This window comes from Liolophura sinensis, chromosome 7 (assembly GCF_032854445.1).
Source record: "Liolophura sinensis isolate JHLJ2023 chromosome 7, CUHK_Ljap_v2, whole genome shotgun sequence".
In the NCBI taxonomy this organism is placed as follows: Eukaryota; Metazoa; Mollusca; class Polyplacophora; order Chitonida; family Chitonidae; genus Liolophura; species Liolophura sinensis.
Genome location: NC_088301.1, coordinates 16,950,854 through 16,974,545, shown reverse-complemented (window position 1 = coordinate 16,974,545; position 23,692 = coordinate 16,950,854). Strand labels below are relative to the sequence as shown.

Below are 23,692 nucleotides of genomic sequence, written 5' to 3'. Positions count from 1 at the left end.
GTGGTTTCCTGGCCAGTTCCCTGCCAGCTGCTTTTCCACCCCCTGTCTGTCTCTCTAACCCTACTCTTTTTTTTTTTAGCCACTAATGTTCATTCTGTTGAGAAAAAATACAAAAATACAGAAAAGCTTTAACACTTCACTAAGAATATTTTATCTCTTGAATTGTAAAGGTGTGCTATAAGTACAGGTATACACATGTACATGTATGTGGAATAATCTTTCACTTCGGTTATGGATTTGAGTCCATTTAGGAGGATGGAATTTTTAGGAATAAAACAACAATCAATCAGTCAATATTTTACTTGAATTAGAGGGTTAATGAGAAAATTAACATTAAATCTTGAGACTACTATCAAAGATAAAAAAAAAAAAACAAAGCAAATTTTAAGTTCTTTCACTTAGACTTTTGTTGAGCTTGTCTCCACTTTGACGTTCTAATTTCTTTTTCCTGGTGATTGACGATGCTACAAGTTTTGTTTTTTTTTTTTTTTTTTTGCTTTTACATGTGTTTCGGTCTGTTTGTCCAACTTCTGTTTCTTGGCTATCTGAATTTGAGCCAGTTATCTGTCGTGTGTTTTTTGTCCCTCAGGCCTGTTATTTGGGAACAGGTTTTTTCTTAGTTGTTTTGGGCAGAAAGCAAAGTGGGTTATTTTTGATTGTGTTCTCTCAAAAACGATGGAAAACATGACCATTCCTTACTGATCACATTAAAATCATTGCAGGCAACTGTAAGGACTATGGTGATATTTACATGTTGATTTTCACATACGTTCTGACGTCTTTTCTTTTCCCACTGTCTTTTGCTTTTACTGCACAAATAAGACGTTTATCATTCTAGTTTCTGTCACATGTGTCGGTCATTTATAAGACATTGCTTCACGATTTATACTTTTTGTTGAAAGGATTTACTTAACTTGTTGCGAAATGCTCTGGATTTGAACTGCCATCAGACATCATGTTGAGTCTGTAGCTGGTTTCTTATACCACCACATCATTCAAGCTAATGTTCTAGAATGTGGTTTTTACACTCCTTTAACACAGATGAGCGCGGTAAAGGTTGAATGCGCATGTGCAAGTGTGTCACATGCGTGTGTTACATGCCTTTCTCGCGTGAGCTACATCTGAAAAGGGTCTCTTCCGTATCTGACCAGCCTGAATCAGCGAAGCGTGAATGAATTGACGTAAGTAGTGACATAGAAAGTTACACACAAATATAACCCTAGTCTTTACAAGAGTCCATTGACAAATAAGACATACTGATTTCAAAAATTTCAAGTAACATTTATTTCTTACTCAAGCAAAAACTTTTGAAGATTTGTGTAACAGAAGATGTTCTTCCGACCAACAAATAATTTGGAGCGTTATTTTCGAAGGGAACACAAGGTAAACCGGTTTTATTTGCTGTTCTGCCCATAAAATGAGATTTCAAGAGAAGCAATGTATAAAGTAGTAAGGGAAGGTACTAGTTGACGATGCCAAAAATTACACCTCTCTGTATAACCACCCATGTATACACTTTATCAGATTGCATGTCTTTTAGAAAAGGGATTTTGCAAGTATAACCAGCATTATTGATATTATGCACGTTCTGTATAAGGAACCAATTCTATAGTGATGAAAACTATGCGACACCACACTTTGTTTTTGAACCAGTGGTGCACTAGACAGTTGACATGTATTAATTGCTGGCGATTTGGTGCCTGACCATGAGGTCACTGGTTCAAAACCCAGAGTTGTCTCCACTAGAATGTGTGCTCGCCAGAAAGTGTAATCCCTATATATTACAATAATGCTGCTAAACACATTATATCATCATAATACATTGTAGAGCAAGTTAATGTTTTTTGCATCAGGGCCTTCCCTTTTACTGTGGCCCTTAAATCAAGAGGTTATGTACATTTGGTTGTCAAGAGTATTAAATATTGCTGATTGGTGTAGTTGATATCTGGTAGTTTACTGTATTGCATAGAGGACTGTTGATTTCATTGTTACATTCATGGCATAGACGTGTACATGTGACAACTGGGCTAACTGTCATATGAGCTAGGAAGCTAGGAGAGTGTGGCAGCAGGCCAGCGTCACCCATATATCATGAAAGACAGGAAGATAGATGTGCCTGTTTTCTGTGTGCATTTACCTGAGGTGTCTCGACCTGGTACTTATGTTGCGTCGCCTCAGGTTATGAGGAAGGGGCCAGGCTGAGCTGTAGCTATGATGTACATGTACATGTACACCTCCAATTTATCTGGGTCGTTAACGGATCTCTTTGTGAGGTCATGCTTTATAGGATGTAGACGTGTCTTGTGTAAACAGATGACGAGGGCAGGTTTACATGTGGTCATGGACTCAGGGGCCAGCCCTGCTGTGCCAAAGCTTTTCCATTAAGTTATGTGGAAGTGGTCCACATCTTCATACAGTCCATGTGTGCTGGTACATGCCCATGTAGGTATGTAGGGCATGTGTGTAGGGAAGGCCTCTATAGGGTATCATGTACCTAAGTATTGTTTTTGTTACACTAGGGTTTTTTTTGTGTGTGTTTGCATGCATATATTGGTGACCTAAACACAGGCATGTCAAACATTTCCCCCATGCACACTCCACAGCCAACTTCTAGTTCATTTCTTTATTAATTTGATTGGTGTTTCAATATTTCACTTACATGTATACAACGGCCGCCAGCATTATGGTTGGAGGAAACCAGTCAGAGCCAGGGGAAACCCACAACCATCCGTTGGTTGCTGACACACCTTCCCATGTATGGCCACCATCTAATCTGTGCAGCATGTACATATGTATGTATTACACATGTATATATGCACACACACACAGATCCTGAGTAAACTTTTGTAATTATCATTATCTCGTTTGATACAGGATGTGATTCCCTGAAAAACACCAAGCCTAGTTACAGGAACCCCCAGTAATTTGTCAGCAAGTAATGCACACCAGATGAAGTGTGAATGTACATGTACATAACACTTAAATTACATTCCTGGAAACTCAGTGCGAATTAATGGATGTCTGCACGTGGCTAATCCCATTAGGTTGGGTGTCAGTGTGTGTGGCTGACAGTATTACGCCTGGGACCAAGTTGTAGATGTATTCGCAATGTATCTCACTTCCTGGTTGAGCGCATGTATAAAGTAGATGTTCAGGTATGTTCCTTATACAGTGTTCAGATGCACACAGACCTGACATGGAAACACCAGTAGTCAACATAGCTTTATACACTGTTCCCCAAGGAATGCCTGTGTGATAAACTGTATTGGATTGGCCATTATTCCCCCATGCTGATCAGCTGGGTGCAGGCTTGGCAGAACATGTGGGCCCTGAACATCTCACACAGGCAAAGTGAATTACTTGATCAATAGTGACAGAAGGAGAGGGGCTTCCCCTTGACAGGAAGTGCTTGTGAGGGGGCTAAGGCAGTGAACAGCTGTTCAAAAGGAAGAGGTCTAGGATTGAAGGAATTCTGTGTGGGGCCTGAGTCTTTCACCCTGCCCTAGAAGGTACAGTGTAACTGATGGCTGGTTTTTGTGTCAGTGGCTGTATGGTCAGTGTCGGGAATGTCTCATGCATGGTCAAAGCCGGTCAAATCCTGACCAGACCTTTTCTCTGCTGGAGTGAGGCCATGCAGTGTCCTATTTGTTGGCAGTCTGAACTGGATGTAGATGTATAATTTAGGGGTACATGTGTACAAATTTGACAGATAATGTCTAGGTGTATCATGATCATGTGCTGTACATGTATGTTGATGTGTGTACTTTACATGTACATGTATGAAATATACTGCTGTCGCATACTATAATGTACATGTGTTCATATGTATTTAGTTGTTCACTGCTCATCATGGGTGTACACATTCATGTGTGTGAAGAGTTTAGTTTCAAAGACAGGTAAAACTTCCATTTCTGTTTTTCATTTTGAATCAAATTAAATTAAGTATATAGCTACATGTACATGTACAGTAGGTCTGCCAGCAACGTGCAGATTGTCGTGGGTTTTCGCTAAGCTCTGCCCGGTTTCCTCCCACCATAATTCCTGCTGCTGTTGTATAAGTGAAATACTCTTGAGTATGGCATAAAACACCAATCAAATAAATAAACGAATACATGTACAGTATGTGTAAACCAAAATGTACATATTACATGTACGTGTAGATCCTTAGACTCATCTGTATGCCTTATGCCTGCTCCACTTCCTGGTGTACAACCCTGTAGACCCTACATTATACAGGTCAGGAATGTTGACAAGAGACTTTAAAGAGGTTAGGGAAGCACTCACGGTTCATGAGACAAAGAAAGGGGAAAAACCAAGGTGATTTTACACCTGGGATCTCTGTCATGACCTGTATACTCGCAACATGTGTGATTGGCATGTCCTTACTTTGCCGTCACTGAACATGTGGTTTCGTGTGCAGATTGAAACCAGAAAATTGTGTAGTGTAACACGCTACTTGTACATGTACATGTATATATGTGCACTTGAAGTAAAAGAAAGCTAAAATATGAAGTTCATATGTAAGGTTCATCATATAACGAGCTGAAAACTATGCTTAAATAATCGTTTATTTATTTTTTCAGATTTTTGAATGTTGAATGCCTTGACATATTTGAAAAAGTCTATCAAATTATGGTGGGCTATATGAGCCATACTGAAGGTATCTAGGAACTCTGAAGTCACATCCCCCTTTTTTTCTGAAGCATTTTTGGGAACATTATTTCAGTAATCTTTCATTCATGGGCAAAAAGAGTTATTCCAACATTCAGTGTCGTGATTAGGGTTGGATAAGCTTCCTGTGATGTCAGAGTTCCTAACCTCTGATAGCATTTTTGGGAACAACCTCTGAACCTTCCTAAAGCCCACCTTAGAATTCTAATGCCTGAGCGCCTCTATTACTTCTCACAAAAGCTAAAAAAAAAAAAAAAAAGAAATGAAAGTATATTTATGCCTATTTTTTTTAAAAGTGGTCTATTTAATGATGCCTACTTCAGTTTTTAGAGGTTTTTTCGTTGAAAGAATCTGTTGTTTACACATATATTTTTATAGTAGGGTATGGGGGGTTGTCTTGTTATGGGATTAGCCACGTGCAGACATAAATGTACTGTAATTTACCTAAAGTTTGTAATTTTTACTTTCATGCATGCTGTGTGATTCCTATTGATTCATCCATCTTTTAGGGTCAGATACATGTAAGAAAACTTGTGTGAAGTTGGATTAATTTCTTATCAGAAAAAGGTTTTTACATACATGTACTTGTACATGTATGTGCTTTCGAAAAGGGCATTTTGACATGCACATGTACTTGTACATGTACTCATACTAAACGTCATCATATAAATGATGAATTTATCCCTTATAGTTGCCATTTGTTCTGGGATGTAAATTAGCCTCTGTGCACAGTGTACATATGGCAGTCTATAATGCCTTTTGTTTTGCATTAGTCATTGTCAACACCATTGTACAGTGTACATGAAGATTCTCTGCCTTTAACTGCAGTGTATGCACTCCAGGGAACTGTCAGTGTCTACACCTATATGTACAGTGTACACGAAGATTCTCTGCCTTTAGCTGTAGTGTATACAGTCTAGGGAACTGTCAGTGAACTGTCAGTGTCTACACCTATATGTACAGTGTACATGAAGATTCTCTGCCTTTAGCTGTAGTGTATGCACTCCAGGGAACTGTCAGTGTCTACACCTATATGTACAGTGTACACGAAGATTCTCTGCCTTTAGTTGTAGTGTATGCACTCCAGGGAACTGTCAGTGTCTACACCTATATGTACTGCGTATATGAAGATTCTCTGCCCTTAACTGCAGTGTATGCACTCCAGGGAATTGTTCAGTGTTAACTGCCTCCATTGTTAAATTGTTGGAACCAATGTGTCTGCAGGGTCAGCAATTAAAGTCAACTACTGTTCCTGTAATCTTTTGTGATGTGTGGGTTTTGTCTGTGTGATAAATACCTTAACCTCTTGGAAATGTGGGATGACCATTGATCTCTTTGTAAACCCTGAATAGAGTTGGAGTTGTCAGCTAGACCTCTAGCACTATAAAGACATGGCGGGCAGTAGAGGTGCTGTACAGAACCAGAGTTGATAATACAATACACTTGCTAGCTTCATGCTTTAATGCATATACACATGTACAGTTAACGTATTACACTTACAAATGTATATGTAAAGTATGAACTGCCACCAGTGATTGCTCTGAGGCCACATTTAGTGCCAGTGTGAAATGTCACATTTGTCTGTTTAAGCTTATGGTCTTTTGAGACCTGGCTGTGGGTTAATGTTGGTCATTTGTACCCTGAAGGCTACTGTATGGATACTTGTATGTACCAGTTCAGACTATTTAACGTGTGGCATGCGCATGAAGTTGTACACACTTTTACATAAAATGTCATAATCTGTTTATACTTGTGTTTAATCTTTGCACATGGTCTTTTGAGACCTGGCCATAGGCTAATGTGAGCGTTGGTCGGGGTGGGGGCCTCTGTGGCTGAGATTGTTAGTGTGCCAGCACGATGCAATGACCCAGGAGCCGCTCATCAGTTTGGTCGCTGTAAGTTCAAATCTAGCTCATGCTGGCTTCCTCTCCGGCAATATGTGCATGAAAAGATCTTTAAGCAAACTGCAGATGGTCATGGTTTTCCGTGAGGCTCTGACTGGTTAAATTTCCTCCCACTATATAGCTGGCCACCGTCGAAAAAGTGAAATATTTTTGAGTATGGCATAAAACACCAATTAAATTGATAAATAAAGTAAATATAGGCTCTTGGCTACATGTGTTTAGATAGAGAAAACTGGTTAGAGTTCAGCCTTCAGGGTAAATCACATGCCCTTTGTCAATTTATACCATGCACACCATAGTACTGGCTTGAAAATAAAGTGTTGTAAACTTTGTTACATGTACATGACACCAATGACCATAATGATAAACGTATTTACAATATGTTAATAATAAAATTGGTGATGTAGTACATATAATGCAGGATGAACAAGTTAAAAAGTGTTTTGCACACCTATGGATGATCATCCATTTCTGACAATCAATGTTTATCTGTACATTTGTTATTCACATTTAAACTGTAATGAGTGAGTGAGTGCTTGGGGTTTAACGTCGTACTTAAGTTTTTCAGTCATACGACAACATAGGAATCTGTAGAGTGCATGTGATGTGCCTCCTTGTTGCAGGACGGATTTCCACTGCTCTTTTATCTGAGACGCCTTACCGAAGGCAAGTAAACCGCCCTGCCCGAGCCATTATACAGATACGGGTCAAGCAGTCGTTGTACTATCCCCTTCATGCTGAACGCCAAGGGACGAAGTTACAACTTCCTCTTTTAAGGTCTTATGTGTGACTTGACACAGAATTGACCGTGGATCTACCGCTCCCAAAGCAGACTTTCTACCAACTGTGCTATTGTGGCCGTTTAAACTGTGATGACAATCAGGTGCACGGTTTGAATGCCCTGATCTGTGTATGTGTATTCTAGTATGTATTATGTGTATGTGTGTAACTCGGTCAGACATAACTCTGCCCATGGCCATAGTGCGTGTAGTGAGATCTGTATACCCACGATGTTAGTTTACCCTCATAGTATAAGCGTAATCATTTCCTGTAATTTAGGCTGTCATAACTAGCCAATTTGACAGCCTAATTTTGCCTCTGGTGATAATTATAGTCAGCCCAGTTTAAACGCTATGCATACATGTGATTGTAAGTAAAGCACAATAGCCAAAGATGTTAGAACCTGAGTATGGTGTTACAAACCAACCTGTAACCATCACTGGTGGCAAACCAGCAAATTGATGCCCTTAATTCATACAGTATTCATGTGGCCCAGTTATGGCTGGATTCTAGCCTTCATTTGTTGGATATGTATGTGTATGTAGATGTATTGCTTACTCTAGATGCATGTGATGTTCAGGTAATCCTACTGTACATTCTACATGCAATCAGACATTGGTTGAATATTTGTGATAGTCTTCCACCATTTAATATTGTGTCAGAATCTTTTTGTTACACATACACTTACAGGTCTGGGAAGGTGTGTCATTAAACTTGCCAAGCATTTCTTGTTTGCCCATAGTATAGTTTCCTTCACCCATAAAGGCTGACGCCTTCGTAAGTAATAAATGTATGTGTATATATTAACCTGATTAAAATGAAAAAAATTTTAGTACCACTATGAAGTTGTAATCAGCAATAAAATGCTATGAATAAATACATGGACTCTGGCTTTTATCTCTGTCTGATGTTTGTGAAACCGGTAGGAATTAAGGTACACATACAGCATATCTCCTTCTACATATGTACATGTACCTGTTGAGCCTGAGGACTCTTTAATAGTCGTTTATTTACATGTACATGTGTCTTGAGATATTTGGCAATTAATACAACATCAACTGTTTAAATATTAAAACAAACAACTAAAGTTTTTTATGTATTTTTTTTTTTTCACAGGAATGATATTGCCTCATGCCAATGTAAACTAGAGGAGGCCATGTTGCGCTGGCAGAAAGAAAGTTTCGATAAAGCCCCCTGGAGTAGAGAGAGATACAAACTTCTCATAGCAATGAACAGAGATCACAGATAGTATCATGGGCACAACAACGGAGCACTCTTTTCTGTGTGCATATACTGTCTTCGTCTGGTTTCTCACTCAGGGATCCTCCTTATTTATACCAACGCATGGCAGTAAGTGTTGTCTCATTGATTGTACATACATGTATGGTATAGTATTAAAAAAGTGTGGAAATGTATTTCAGTTAAATTTGACCTGATCATAACATGTACCCAGAAAAAGAGTGGAAAGGAGCGATGAGTTCAATAGAGAATTTTGTTCTCCGCTGTGCTTTGAGAACATGCATGTTAATCCTAAATGTATGCTTTGTATTTAATAATTCATTCAGCGTCCTAGGTGTTACATTACATACACTGTAAAGTGCACAAGGATGTTAAAGCCACTGACCAGAAAGTAATATACATTTACATGCTCTAAATGTTTTAATATGTAAGTAGTTGCAGCACCTGAATATGTAACTCATCTATCTGTCAAGTGGTGCATCCAGGAGAGTTACAGTGTGAAAGCCTTCTTAAAAATATTGACTTTCTGACTGAGGAAATGTATCGGTTAACATTTTTAAAAATAAGCCACGCTGCAAAGCCACACCACAACTCTCAATTGCACTGAGAATCCACAGAGTATAGACGGACTTACATGTAGCAATGCCAAATAATCTCACTAATGAGCTCTTATTTTTGTCTTTTTGTGTATTTGAAAACATGTTGTTGTTGTTGTTGTGTTTGGTCTGAACTATGGTTAAAAAAAATTGATGAACACGAAAAGAAAAATAGATGCATGTAGATGAGTTACATGTACATATATTGCAGATAACATGTATTGATGTAAGTTTTAAATGTATAGAGATGTGTACTGCATACAGACTTATATAGCCAGCCTGTTGCAGGACAAGGGTAATGTTCTGTACCAAATAGTATTTTGACGTGTTCACAAATTAATTGAAGTTTAATACAGAACCCTTCAGGCACAGGTTTATAGTATCCTAAAAAAAAAAAACGTGTCAGCTGAATTTGATAGTCCGGCTGCCCATCTGATTATGCCATATAAAAAACAGACATTTTTCTCATCCTTAAGACTAAAGGTGTCCGTAACCAGGCATGCCATTGGATTAGCCACAAAGTGCCTGTGGTGTCCAAACAGACTTTTTTGTGGTCATTGTGTTTGAAGAGAATGCCCAAAATTCTTTTTTGCATTACAAACAGAACAGTTTACATGTAGAGATATATGTATTGTATACATGTATAAAGCTCTGAGCATTAAATTTCTATTTGACTGGTCAGAATAATCCTACAAGTAGGTCTGTAGCTTCAAGAACATGGTGCCGTCAACTCCACTAACAATAGTACATCCATGTCACTGGTTTTCATTTTCATTGTTAATACTACATAGTACTTCAAAAGACAATTTAAATTGGTTGTCCATCAATACATATATTTCTGTTGTTTATTCAAGTTACACAACATCCAATGCTTAGAGTTGGAGTCCACTAGATAAGATTTTAGCTTTCCAGTACAATGTAAGGAAAGACATTGTGAGAAGGGGGAGGAGAGGAGTGGCAGTGTTTCTCCTATAGCGGAAGATAAGAATGTTGATTGCTACTCGTAAATAAACAATAAATCATTGTTTTATGACGTGTTAAACCCTGCATACAAAAAACAGCATATTCTTGATAAATGGGAATGTAATCTGGAACTAAAAGAAATAAGTTGGGCAAATAAATTTTCTTCCATATTTCACTGTACACAATATACAAGACTGAGGGACTTTCAATACAAATTATTACACAGAATAATGCCTAATGCTAGAAGATCGTATCTCTATAAAATAGGTCTTAAAGATGACGATGTTTGTGAAATATGCGACACCACCAAAGAAACACTTGAACATCTTTTTCTGGAATGTCCAACTGTAAAGAATTTTCGAAAAAAATGTGAAGAATGGGTAAACGATAGTTCCAAACTAAACGTTACCTTAACGGGAGAACAGATAATTTTAGGATGGAGAAAGGGCCAGCCTCTTTACGTGTTAAGAATACCAGCGAACAAATGTATTTTTAATTGTAGAAAAATAGCCCAGGCCCTACATATTACTGGCTTTCTGAATAAAATGCAAGAATACTCTAAAGTAGGGAAAAAAAATTTTAAAATATCTGGGGGAAAGGGACACATTTTAAGGACAAATGGAAAAATTTTTATCACAATTTTACAACACACTTTGATCAGAACAGATATGAATGCATGAGATGAATAAGTGGGAGTGGTTAAAATAATAGAAGAATAAATGTATGAGATACAGCCTATTATTGAGATATCACAGATATTGTCTTCTGATTGGTGACAATAAAAAAAAGCGACTTCATAAGATAGTCTTACTTCATAAGTGGCCTTATAAGGTGGATGAATCAGTTAGAATTTAGCGTACTGTGTCACTTGAGTAGTACTAATCTTCAGGTGATACATGGGAGTGCCCACCATGTAAGCCCTAGTTATATTTGGTGTAGTTATTTGTTTTTTATGCCTGTTTCAGAATTGATGCCCAAAGATCCTCATGTGTGGATAGGTGATACGCTAGTGCTTACCTGTGTTATCACTGACAGCAGCGTCACTGAGAACTGGAGACACCTGTACTTCACGAGAAATGGAACACGAATACCAGATCGCTACATCACAAAGAATGCCTCCCAAGCAGTCACCCTGCGTTTACCTGACACGCAGATAAAGGATGAGACTACCTACTACTGCCGGGTGAATTCGTCAACGGGTCCTTTGATAGTGGGCAAACAGAGAATACATGTCTACCGTAAGTCACATCTGGCACTAAACGGTTAAAGTTACATTGTAAGTTGAAAGAAAATATAAGGCATCAGAAAATTTGTCAAAAATTGATCAGTGTAATTTATCCTTTCAAATTTTTGGTATTGTGGTAGATTCGCTCAAATAATTACCTTTCGCAAAATATAAGTTTTGTCTGTGCAAAATCAGTAATATGTACATTATGTACAGTTCCTAAATTTTATAAAGTGGGTAGCATTATAAAGTTTTCTATAAACTTTTGAAGCATTAAATATTATACATATAAGTTTTATGGTAAAGTTCGAAGAAAATGAGGCACCAATAGGGTATACCAGAGATTTGGGCAAAAAGTCCATTAGTGTTGTGTATATCCAATTGAATTTTTGCTAATATTTTAAAACCACCCAAAATTAACTTTCACAAAAAAAGTTCCTAAAATTTACACTGAATAAAAATATAAACGCCCAAAGCAAAAATGTTATGTTTAAATGATCTTTCTTGAAACATGCCGACACCCCCCAACCCCCACCCCCCAACCCCCACCCTACCCCACCCCTGAAAAATTATTACTTTGTACACTGATTGATTTGTTTTCCCAGTTTCAAGTGAGTAAAGTAACATAAAGACTGGTCAGCCAGTCTGACCAGTGCAAGGACATTACTTACAATTGAGACAATAAAAGGTCACCCATAAATGTGGGCTTTTGCCACTTGTCAACATGCCACAGGTGATTCAGATCATGAGGGAGCATGCCATTGGCATGCTGAATGTAACAGCGCTGTAACAGCATTGTAACAGCGTTGGCGGCACACTAGAATGTGAGTCATTCCAAGATTAGTCGCTTAAGAACATGTTTCCGAGAGACTGCTAGCACTGTAAACTGCCCACATGGCCAACGACCATATGTTACCATGCCCGTTCAGGATTATCACAGGAGGGTCTAGTACCTCCAAGATAGGCTCCGACCGGCGACACAAACTGCTGATGAAAAAGGCGGATTTCAGCTCAGACAGTTTGAAACAGCCTGAGGAAGGTGAGCCTCTGGGCCCGCCTACCACACCAGGGCCTCGACCTCATGGCAGCTTGGGCAGTGTCAGATGCCACTGATGCGACCAATATTCACGTCTACTGGACACTTGCACAGTGGAGGACAGTGCTCTTCAGAGGCAAGTCTCAGTTCCTACTGGATCGAGCTGAAGGCAGACTGTGTATGGAACTGTGTTGGGGAGTGTTATGCTGACATCAATGTCTTGTCGAGGGTGGCACTTGGTCTCATGGCGTGGGGAGGCATATACCATGGACATTTGAGCTGTTGTTAATTTGATTTGAAATATTGCTAAATAGTTGCCAAAACGTCTGATATAACCTCTTCAATGAAATCGGTCAATTCCGGGAGTTTTGTTTGAAGGTGAATCACGGTGTATCGATCAGCTGACCTTGTCAAAATGTGATGCAACTTTTGTTGACATCAGTTTACATGTACTCATGTCCAGCCTTGTTCCGAAGGTACAGATGACACCGCTTCCCTTTTTCTTTTTTGCATTATAAAATTTATACAAATATTAAGATCTTCACAATTGTGTTTCTGCATACATCTATATTGGCTGCTGTTATTGGTTTCAGGCCGTCCAGTGGAAGTCAAGTCATTTGAATGTGTTGTCCACAATTGGGCTTGGATGAAGTGCACCTGGGATCTCGGGGTCCAATACCACCATCCTGAGCTTGTCAATGTCTCCTTATACTGGGTGATAGAAGTAAAAGGCAACAGGTACACGTAAGTTATCATGTGACAGAAGATCAAGTATCTGTACCACCACCATCCTGAGCTTGTCAATGTCTCCTTATAGTAGGTGATAGAAGTAAAAGGCAACAGGTACAGGTAAGTTATCATGTGACAGAAGATCAAGTACCTGTACTACCACCATCCTGAGCTTGTCAATGTCTCCTTATACTGGGGGATAGAAGTAAAAGGCAACAGTTACACGTAAGTTATCATGTGACAGAAGATCAAGTACCTGTACCACCATCCTGAGCATGTCAATGTCTCCTTATACTGGGTGATAGAAGTAAAAGGCAACAGGTACACGTAAGTTATCATGTGACAGAAGATCAAGTACCTATACCCCCCATTCTGAGCATGGCAATGTCTCCTTATACATGTACTACACACTGTATACTATTGCCATTATACCCACCATATAAAAATATTAAAAAATGACCCTTTCCTAAAAAAGAAAGAAAAACATATTTGTGAATAACTTTTCATGCTTTTTCATTTGATTTTAGGACCTTTTTAATATTATTTTCTGCTTTAATGTAAACAGAAGATGGTGTGAAAAATAAGCCATATCTTGTCTCATGATCATTATAAATTAATTTACACTTCAACAGTTCTTAGGCTATGATCTATAATCACCATGTGACATGCTATAAGTACTGTTATACTGATAGAGTATATGTAGTAGGCTCATTGAACCTGCAAAAATCTGTGTTTATATATATTTTCCCACTGTGTTTTATCTTTCATATTCAGATGAGCAAAACATATCCAAACAGATAAAAGAAAATCCTGCATTCATATACACAATTGTAGCATATATACCTGTTTTTATTGGTTTTTTAATTAGGTTTTATTGGCTGTTAAAAAGTTAAAAGGTTTTCTATTGCACCTGTCTGTTACAGGCAATCAGACTGCCCCACTGAACACTTTACCAACACATCTTGTGAATGGAAGGAAAATGATGGCAAGAACTCGTTTAAGCCTGACATGACATACAAGATGGTAGTGGAAGTAATGAACACTGTAATGGGACACAGTGCCGGGAGAACAAAAGTCTTTACCATTGATACAAGAAAAATTGGTGAGCTGAATTAACTCACTGTTGTGGTTGTTGTGGTTGTGTATTTATATATCCTGGTTTTACTGCAAAAGGAAGATATATGATATTTGGGTCAGTTTGTCCGATGCATGTCTGTACATGTTTGTCACATTTGGCTTCTCTCAGCTACCCCTCCAAATAAAGTCTGATTACATTAAAATTTCGTGTGCAGGCTCACTTTTTGGAAGACGAGACCAAGTTTGAAAAACAGCTGATCTCTGCAGAAGTTTTGCATATTTAACGAATTCTGTGATTCCTTTTGGTTGTAATTAAATGTCAGTGCAATGATTGCTCCACATATTGTCCAAGTTAAATTGTGTGTTCAGATTCATTCTGTGTCACCTTAGATCAGGTTTGGAAACCAGCCTCATCAGTGAAGCAAGTGGGAATATCCATTGTTAATGCCCTTTACACGTATGATTCATTAAGTTTTGCATATTTTTTGATAGTATTGATTGTGATTATGTGTTCACATTCATTTTGTGGAACCTCACATAAAATTTACATAACATTAGTTCCTCTTGAACAGTTGACCTAAGTTTGCCAGTCTTACACCACTTCAGTCTTACATGTTGTCGTGCGGAAGAACCTGATTTATTTTTGGCAACCTTGACCTTTTTCTTCAAAGTCATTCAGATCATTAAAGTCAAACTGGATGAAAGGTTTGTTAACTCAGTATGTCTTGAGTAGTTCATAAAAAGTTCACTAAACCAATACACTTTGTCAGAAGGGGGAACCCTATTGATTTTCAGGGACCTTGACCTTTTTTGGAAGGGCTTAGGGATCATTTAAGTTATATTTTATAACACCATATCTCTTGAACAGTTGAACCTCGGTTGACCAAACCTGTATAACATTCTTAATACACCTGTGACCTCTTAATACGTCAGGAAGGATAACCCTGTTGATTTTCTTGTCACTGACCGATTTCAGTCTATTTTGTTTAAAATTCAGAAAACGAAAACTATGGGAACAGGTGATTGGTAATGTAGTTTGGAGGTAGGGCAATTAGTTCCCATGCCTGATAACAGTAATTCAGGAATATCATTGACTGCACCATTGTCTAGTTAAGTAGTAGTAAAAGACAGCCACAGACATTAAGGAACACAAATTCTCATCTTACGTTCACGTAAGATGAGTCTCCCTTCTCAGCGCTATTCCAATCCAGCTTCATGCAGCAGCGTTAGATCAGAAGCTTTCTCAGGTTTTTACAGGTGTGTGTCTCCAGGGTCTGTCTGTTTTGCCCCACCATAAAACGAACTGCAATAGTATTAGAAAAATTCCAAATCACTCTATCTGTATAATGAAAAAGTATGCACTTTATCTATGAACACAAGTACGAGAGAATCATTTTTTTTGTTAAATTGTACATCAAAAAAATTTAATTTTTACTGGTACTTTACACATTTCTACCTTGAGAAAATAATGACATTATGGCTTTGTTACTGCTTTCAGTAAAACCAGCGAAGGCACGTGAATTAGTTGCCCAGATTAGAAGTAGAAACACCACCTGCCTGACTGTTAAATGGCGGAACAGTAAAAAACATTATACTAAGACTTGTGAAGTAAACCTGACTTCCAAGTGGAACCTGGTGGAAAAGGTGAAGTATACATTTGATAGACTCAATAGATAATGTAAAATATGTCAAACTTACCTGCTTGTACCTGTATCTCAGTGAAACCCATTATTTTTATACAAAAGTCTGAATATGTCATAACTGCAGGCAATGCCAAAGCTGTGAAGTATTGAATGCAATGATTAATTTTATACGCTTCTGGTAGTTCAGAAATTTTATGTATGTGCAAACGAAAAGGAGGCTGTCATTGTCATGCTTAAGTGTATTTGGACAAATGTAATCATCAGAAAATTCTCTCGCTTCACAAATAGAATATTAAAATGGCTTCTCTCCTCAAGAGCATTAACATCATGCGTGTGATTTTGTGAGTGATGTTGTACTACTGCAGTATCAGTGGTGTTCTACTACTGCAGTATCAGTGGTGTTCTACTACTGCAGTATCAGTGGTGTTCTACTACTGCAGTATCAGTGGTATTCTACTACTGCAGTATCAGTGGTGTTCTACTACTGCAGTATCAGTGGTGTTCTACTACTGCAGTATCAGTGGTGTTCTGCTACTACAGTATCAGTGGTGTTCTACTACTGCGGTATCAGTGGTGTTCTACTACTACAGTATCAGTGGTGTTCTACTACTGCGGTATCAGTGGTGTTCTACTACTACAGTATCAGTGGTGTTCTACTACTGCAGCATCAGTGGTGTTCTACTACTGCAGCATCAGTGGTGTTCTACTACTACAGCATCAGTGGTGTTCTGCTACTGCAGTATCAGTGGTGTTCTACTACTGCAGCATCAGTGGTGTTCTACTACTGCAGCATCAGCGGTGTTCTACTACTGCAGCATCAGTGGTGTTCTACTACTACAGTATCAGTGGTGTTCTACTACTGCAGCATCAGGGGTTGTTCTGCTACTGCAGCATCAGTGGTGTTCTACTACTGCAGTATCAGTGGTGTTCTACTACTGCAGTATCAGTGGTGTTCTACTACTGCAGCATCAGTGGTGTTCTGCTACTGCAGCATCAGTGGTGTTCTACTACTACAGTATCAGTGGTGTTCTACTACTGCAGTATCATTGGTGTTCTACTACTACAGTATCAGTGGTGTTCTACTACTGCAGCATCAGTGGTGTTCTGCTACTGCAGCATCAGTGGTGTTCTACTACTACAGTATCAGTGATGTTCTACTACTGCAGCATCAGTGGTGTTCTACTACTACAGTATCAGTGGTGTTCTACTACTGCAGCATCAGTGGTGTTCTGCTACTGCAGCATCAGTGGTGTTCTACTACTACAGTATCAACAGTGTTCTACTACTGCAGCATCAGTGGTGTTCTACTACTGCAGTATCAGTGGTGTTCTACTACTACAGTATCAGTGGTGTTCTACTACTGCAGCATCAGTGGTGTTCTGCTACTGCAGCATCAGTGGTGTTCTACTACTGCAGCATCAGTGGTGTTCTACTACTACAGCATCAGTGGTGTTCTACTACTACAGTATCAACGGTGTTCTACTACTGCAGCATCAGTGGTGTTCTACTACTGCAGTATCAGTGGTGTTCTACTACCACAGTATCAGTGGTGTTCTACTACTGCAGCATCAGTGGTGTTCTGCTACTGCAGCATCAGTGGTGTTCTACTACTGCAGCATCAGTGGTATTCTACTACTGCAGCATCAGTGGTGTTCTACTACTGCAGTATCAGTGGTGTTCTACTACTACAGGATCAGTGGTGTTCTGCTACTGCAGCATCAGTGGTGTTCTGCTACTGCAGCATCAGTGGTGTTCTACTACTACAGCATCAGTGGTGTTCTACTACTGCAGCATCAGTGGTGTTCTACTACTACAGTATCAGTGGTGTTCTACTACTACAGTATCAGTGGTGTTCTACTACTGCAGCATCAGGGGTTGTTCTGCTACTGCAGCATCAGTGGTGTTCTACTACTGCAGCATCAGTGGTGGTCTACTACTGCAGCATCAGTGGTGGTCTACTACTACAGTATCAGTGGTGTTCTACTACTGCAGCATCAGTGGTGTTCTACTACTGCAGCATCAGTGGTGTTCTACTACTGCAGCATCAGTGGTGTTCTACTACTGCAGCATCAGTGGTGTTCTACTACTGCAGCATCAGTGGTGTTCTACTACTGCAGCATCAGGGGTTGTTCTGCTACTGCAGCATCAGTGGTGTTCTGCTACTGCAATATCAATGGTGTTCTACTACTGCAGTATCAGTGATGTTCCACTAATGCAATATCAATGGTGTTCTACTACTGCAATATCAGTGGTGTTGTACTACTGCAATATCAATGGTGTTCTACTACTGCAATATCAGTGGTGTTGTACTACTGCAATATCAGTGGTGTTCTACTACTGCAAGGTCAGTGTTAAATTAAAAAACATTCTATTTGTATTAAGTCATATACTAAGTCCATAGAGGCTCTTGAAGAATTTGACATGCTATATAAAGATTCAAGGTCTGCCAGCAACCTCTTTTTGGTTGTGGGTTTCCCTAGCCCAGTTTCCTCCCACCGTAAGGCTGGCTGCCCTTGTTAAAGGCATAACATATAGGTAAAATATTCTTGAAGACAGTGTCAAACACCAATGAAATGACAAATTAAATACACATTATGATTGCGTAAACCAAAGACGAGGCCGATCAGTGTGTCTCCTACATAAACCTGATCTTATTGTGCATGTGTTCTCTTACCTTCCAGAGCTGGGACACCACAGAGGAGCTGGTTCAGATGGTGGACCTATGTGGCCTGTACCCCAGTGCCCAGTACCGTATTACTGTCAGGTGTCGCCCTCGCGATTATGACAAGTTCTTCAGCGACATTGCAGAGATTACTACCACTATGCCAGAAGATGGTGAGCCCCATGAACAAAGAAATGCTTTAGATATAAACCAGATTTTAAGTCATTCAATCCTCTCTTCTCTGACGCGAGCCTCTCTGAATTCATGGGTGTTTGTGATGTAGACTTACAAATGAGACCACAAAACTTTATTAAGCATTTTTAGGCCATATATAATAGCATTCTAGCTCACATTTTTAAGCATACTTCCACAGTCATCTCCTCTGTCAATGGACAAATTGCATATTTGACTTGACATATTGCATATTTGAAATTTTGTTAAAAATCGAATCTGGTACAGGAGTTCTACAGAGGCTTTAAGTGTATCTTTTAATTGCATCTATTCAGTAATTTACAGTATTCAAAACTGATGTCAATCTGAAGAATTATTTATTTCAGTGATTTTGAATGTTATAAGGTGTGAAGAAAAGCAGAAAAATTCATTTTCCTTTGTCCTGGACTGACAGTCAGCTGCATTTGGAGATGTACCTGTATGTGTTGTGATGTGTTATACATAGACTGATCATTATGAACGTGTGTGCATGAGTGGTGTGTCATTTTTTCCCTATTTTCTTCCCCTTTCTTAAATAGTACCCAGTGCTGCCCCTGTCTTAACACCTGGGAGCTACAGAGAGACCCCGTGTGCAAAACAGAATTGTCGAATTGTCACCGTCTATTGGAAGGTTTGTTGAATTTGTCACCTCAAAGTACATATACATTACTTTCGTTACTAACGTTTACAATGACAACTGTTCTTCCCCAAGGCTGTCATACTGGAAATAATATACATGCATTGTAATAAGTCGTATGTTCTCTAGTGTAACATGTCTACATTTCTGAAGAAAAAAAGTTCTAGATGGAGAAGTTATAGAAAGAGGGAAAGATTACCTGGTGGTATTAGAAGGGGTATACTGCTTCCAACTTGTTTGTCCATCTGTCTTTCCATTTGTCCATTTGACAGCATTTGCTGATGATGCTGTCTTTAAATATTCAAAGGCCACTGGGCTCTATATATAATATAATTTTTGGTAAGATATGCAGATAAATCTTGTATACATTTGATTTCTAGATGAATATTACATTTGTATAAAAAATGTTCTGTTTTTTAACTAAGGTTTGGTTCTTTTTTGGCTGTTTTTAAACATTTTCGTCTGTTTTTGTTATACATTTAGTTTTCTCTTAATCTATCGAAAACCCTTCATTGGCTGCTGTTTTAAACTTGTTCTCACCACGATATGGCTGAGAAATTGCCGACGTGGCGCTAAGCCATAATCATTCATTCATTCCACTCGTCCAGTTTCTCTACTGTATAGGGCTACATTGTCTAAACTTGAATTGTTTATATTTGTTTTCATTTATCCAGTTTCTTGGGTTTGAGTTTGAAAATGTGAACAGGTAACAAGTATACCTGCTCAGTATGTGAGTGTATTTCTCGATAGGATCAAACTGTGAACAGTTAGAGAGTTTGTAGTTCGACCTGACATGGCTGAATATATCTTCATATGGAGATATTATCAACGTGAGGTAATGTGTATAGTACATGTGTATGCTGGCATTCTTTTTGTTAGAAATTTGTCTTCCAAAATATGTGAAATAGCTTAATGCACTGCTATGTATATGTGCAAGGCTGATACTATTAAAGTCATTTTACATTGCTGTTTTAAAGCTGTTAAAATTCTAGAATAGTTGGACTGGTTATGTGAATTTGTGAAAGTGCATGTGAAGCTTTTGTGTTGTTTACATGTTCACAAGTTTTCCTTTTGTTTATTTTCCAGCCCGTACCAGAAAAAGAGAGGAATGGCGTTATAACAGCGTATCACATATCTGTGAATGGGACAGACGTGAATGTCAAGGTCACTAATGTCATCTCTAACCAAGGCGAGGTCACCCTGGATACTGATAAACACTATGTTGTCAGAGTCAGAGCCAGTACAAAAGTGGGCCTGTCTCCCAACGTCTCAACATTGCTCATCCAATCAAGCAGCAGAAGTAAGTACATTCAGATGTGTTCATTAAGCTCAATGAGAAAAGAGTAGAAATGCCACCCTTTAGCACTTTTGGGGTCGTGGACTCACCCTGCCACAATATGACACAGCATCCCCTGTTTCCTCAACCTTTGGGCACATGAGAAAGCAACTTTAATTACAGTTTATACACAATTTTAAGTTGATTTTGGAGACAAAACTACACCAGTTGAATTGGCCAATTTCAGAGCTTTCAACTTTGATTTTGTTTTAATTATTATTTTTTTTTCTTTGATTCTCCAGAGCCAGGCACCCCAGAAGGTTTTTACGTAAAAGGAAACGGAACAGATAGAAGAATTGTAGAGATATTCTGGGACAAGCCTACAGTTAATGCAGAGTCAGTGGAGACTTATACTATCTACTACTGCCAGGCTTGGAAGGGAAATAAGACCTGTCGGGTAAGATTAAAGTTTAAGTTAGCTGTCACGACCTTTGAGTTAGCTGTCACGACCTTTGAATGTAACAAGCATATTTGACCTTCAGTGGACTTCCAGCTGATACAATACATGCCATCCACCAAATGCCTGGTGGTCTATACAGCTAGATAGGCATGTAAGTGGCGATGCACAATGTGCTGTGATTTATTAGCTGGAGTTGTCTCAGGTTGCCCTACTGTATTAGCCAAGCTCAAACTGTCATATCCTCTTAAGTTAGACCACTGAAAACTGTCTATAATTACTTTACTTATATAGACATATTTATCTATAGACTATTATCCGTAAGTTTGGCCATTATATTCTCTCACTTGAAGACTTCCAATGATTCCATCTTTCTGTGTAAATTGAGACCGCTTCCGTGACCTAGTGCTTAGAGTGTCTGCTCAAAGTCGAGAGACCGCGGATCAAATCTGGGTCAGGTCGTACCAACGACCTGAAAAATGGTACCTGAAATGGCTGCTGTGGTATGCGCTCGGCATTAAGATGTTTGAGCAAAGGAGTAGGATAGGTTGGCCTGGTGTCATTATAGTGTGACTGGGTTGGGTGTCTTTGTGATAATACTTCATCAGCGGCAGCACCTTGGCGACATTGATTCGTCCCGCTGCCAGAAGACACAGTATATTTACACACACCTAAAGGCTCATAATATCGTCATGTGACTTAAAAATTGTGAAGTACAATGCAAAACCCTGAGCATACTTGCATAAAGTGCTTGTTTACAAGTGATTTGTACAACTTATTGAAATGAATTGAAGGTCTTGTTCACAGGCCTGTCTATGTCAATGGCCCATTTATTTATTTATTTATTTGATTGGTGTTTTATGCTGTGCTCAAGAATATTTCACTTATATGATGGGGGCCAGTATTATGGTGGGTAGAAACCGACTTGGGGAAACCCACGACCATCCGCAGGTTGCTGCAGGCCTTCCCACGGATCACTGGCCCATGCTAAATGACACATGTACATATACTCTTGTATTGTCCTACATGTATCATGTAAATAAATAATTACTTTGTCATTTCACATTTACATATCAGTTTGCGGGGCCTCTGTGGCTCAGTCGGTTAGCGCGCTAGCGCAGCGTAATGACCCAGAAACCTCCCACCAATGCGGTCGCTGTGAGTTCAAGTCCAGCTCATGCTGGCTTCCTCTCCGGCCGTAAGTGGGAAGGTCTGTCAGCAACCTGCGGTTGGTCGTGGGTTTTCCCGGGCTCTGCCCAGTTTCCTCCCACCATAATGCTGGCCGCCATCGTATAAGTGAAATATTCTTGATTACGGCATAAAACACCAATCAAATAAATAAATAAATACATATCAGTTTGCCTATATTTATATGTATATGGGTTTACTGTATATTACAGTGCCATTCAAAAGTGTTACAATGGTCTGTTTTCAGGGTAAGGATGCCTCAGTGGATGGAGACTTGCAGTGGGTGAGTGTGCCAGCCAGTCATACCAACCACAGCCTGGTCTTACCCGCAGTATCAGATGATTATTTGTTTGGCATTTCAGCTGACACCCCTAAATACAGCAGTGGTTTGATCTGGAGTATGTGCACTTATCTTCACAACAGGGGTGAGTGGCAGTTTGGTGACGTGCTCTCTGTGCATGGTCATACATTGTGTTTGATCATAACAGGGCATTTGTCTATACACAGACATGTACAGAGTATATGTACACAGCATGTATTTATGGTTATTTATGTCTTTTTAGGGTGGGGGCAATGAGGGGAGGAAATAAGTGAAAGTGAAATATTCTTGAGTATTGCATAAAACATCAATCAAAATAAATAAATAAATAAATAAATAGGCAAACAGTTTTGTTATGTTGTTATTAATCAAAACATTTAATCATAAAACCTAACCTAATTCTACTTAAATTTGGGACATATATTAGTTGTGTTGGAAGTAGAATATTACATTTCTTTACCAGCCTTTTAGAAAAGTAGAGATATGAGTATGTTGTTCATTAGATGATCTAACCATGTGAGGAAAAGGAAACTCAATATTCCTGTTAGAATTACACACACACACACATAGATAGATATATAGATATATATATATATATATATATATATATATATATATATATATATATATATGGGGTAAAGTGAGCAGACCAGGTGTCCCAAATTTTAGAAGAAATGAAACTCTGTATGTCTGAAACAATAAAGTTTGTCCCTTTTTACATCAAAATGAAAATCTATTATCAAATATAATTCAACGGGACTGAACATTTTCTTGTCCATCTGTTCTTCATTAGCTTGGGACAAGGATATAATGGAAACGTCTCAAAGGAATTCATGAACATTTAACAAAGTAAAAAAACATAACAAATATTGTATATGATACCTAAAAATCTGTAATATATAAACAAATACACTATTGGGATAGACTTGGTTTTGTTTAATCTGAATGATTTACAGCCTGATTTGAAATATGCACGTACTTGTACATTTAAGAAGCACTTTGAACTAAGTGTTAAAACCCACCTATGACATCAAACATTGTCCGTGTACATCCCTACATTTCTTTTACGGAATGAAACGA

At 38.7% G+C, this 23,692-nt stretch overlaps 1 protein-coding gene across 6 annotated transcripts in view; it reads left to right on the top strand.

Moving 5' to 3' along the window:
- Nucleotides 1–23,692, top strand: part of LOC135471182 (uncharacterized) — a 39,773-nt gene that overhangs the window by 8,384 nt on the left and 7,697 nt on the right. For 2 of the 6 annotated variants that reach the window (XM_064750284.1, XM_064750280.1), the window contains exons 2-11: nucleotides 8,472–8,705; nucleotides 11,119–11,391; nucleotides 13,008–13,158; nucleotides 14,067–14,245; nucleotides 15,719–15,864; nucleotides 18,545–18,698; nucleotides 19,275–19,366; nucleotides 20,459–20,672; nucleotides 20,951–21,105; nucleotides 22,541–22,718. In XM_064750284.1, the coding sequence (XP_064606354.1) occupies nucleotides 8,609–8,705; nucleotides 11,119–11,391; nucleotides 13,008–13,158; nucleotides 14,067–14,245; nucleotides 15,719–15,864; nucleotides 18,545–18,698; nucleotides 19,275–19,366; nucleotides 20,459–20,672; nucleotides 20,951–21,105; nucleotides 22,541–22,718 (1,639 nt within the window). In that variant the 5' untranslated portion in view covers nucleotides 8,472–8,608. The other 4 variants (XM_064750281.1, XM_064750282.1, XM_064750286.1 and 1 more) reach the window with 4 other exon arrangements.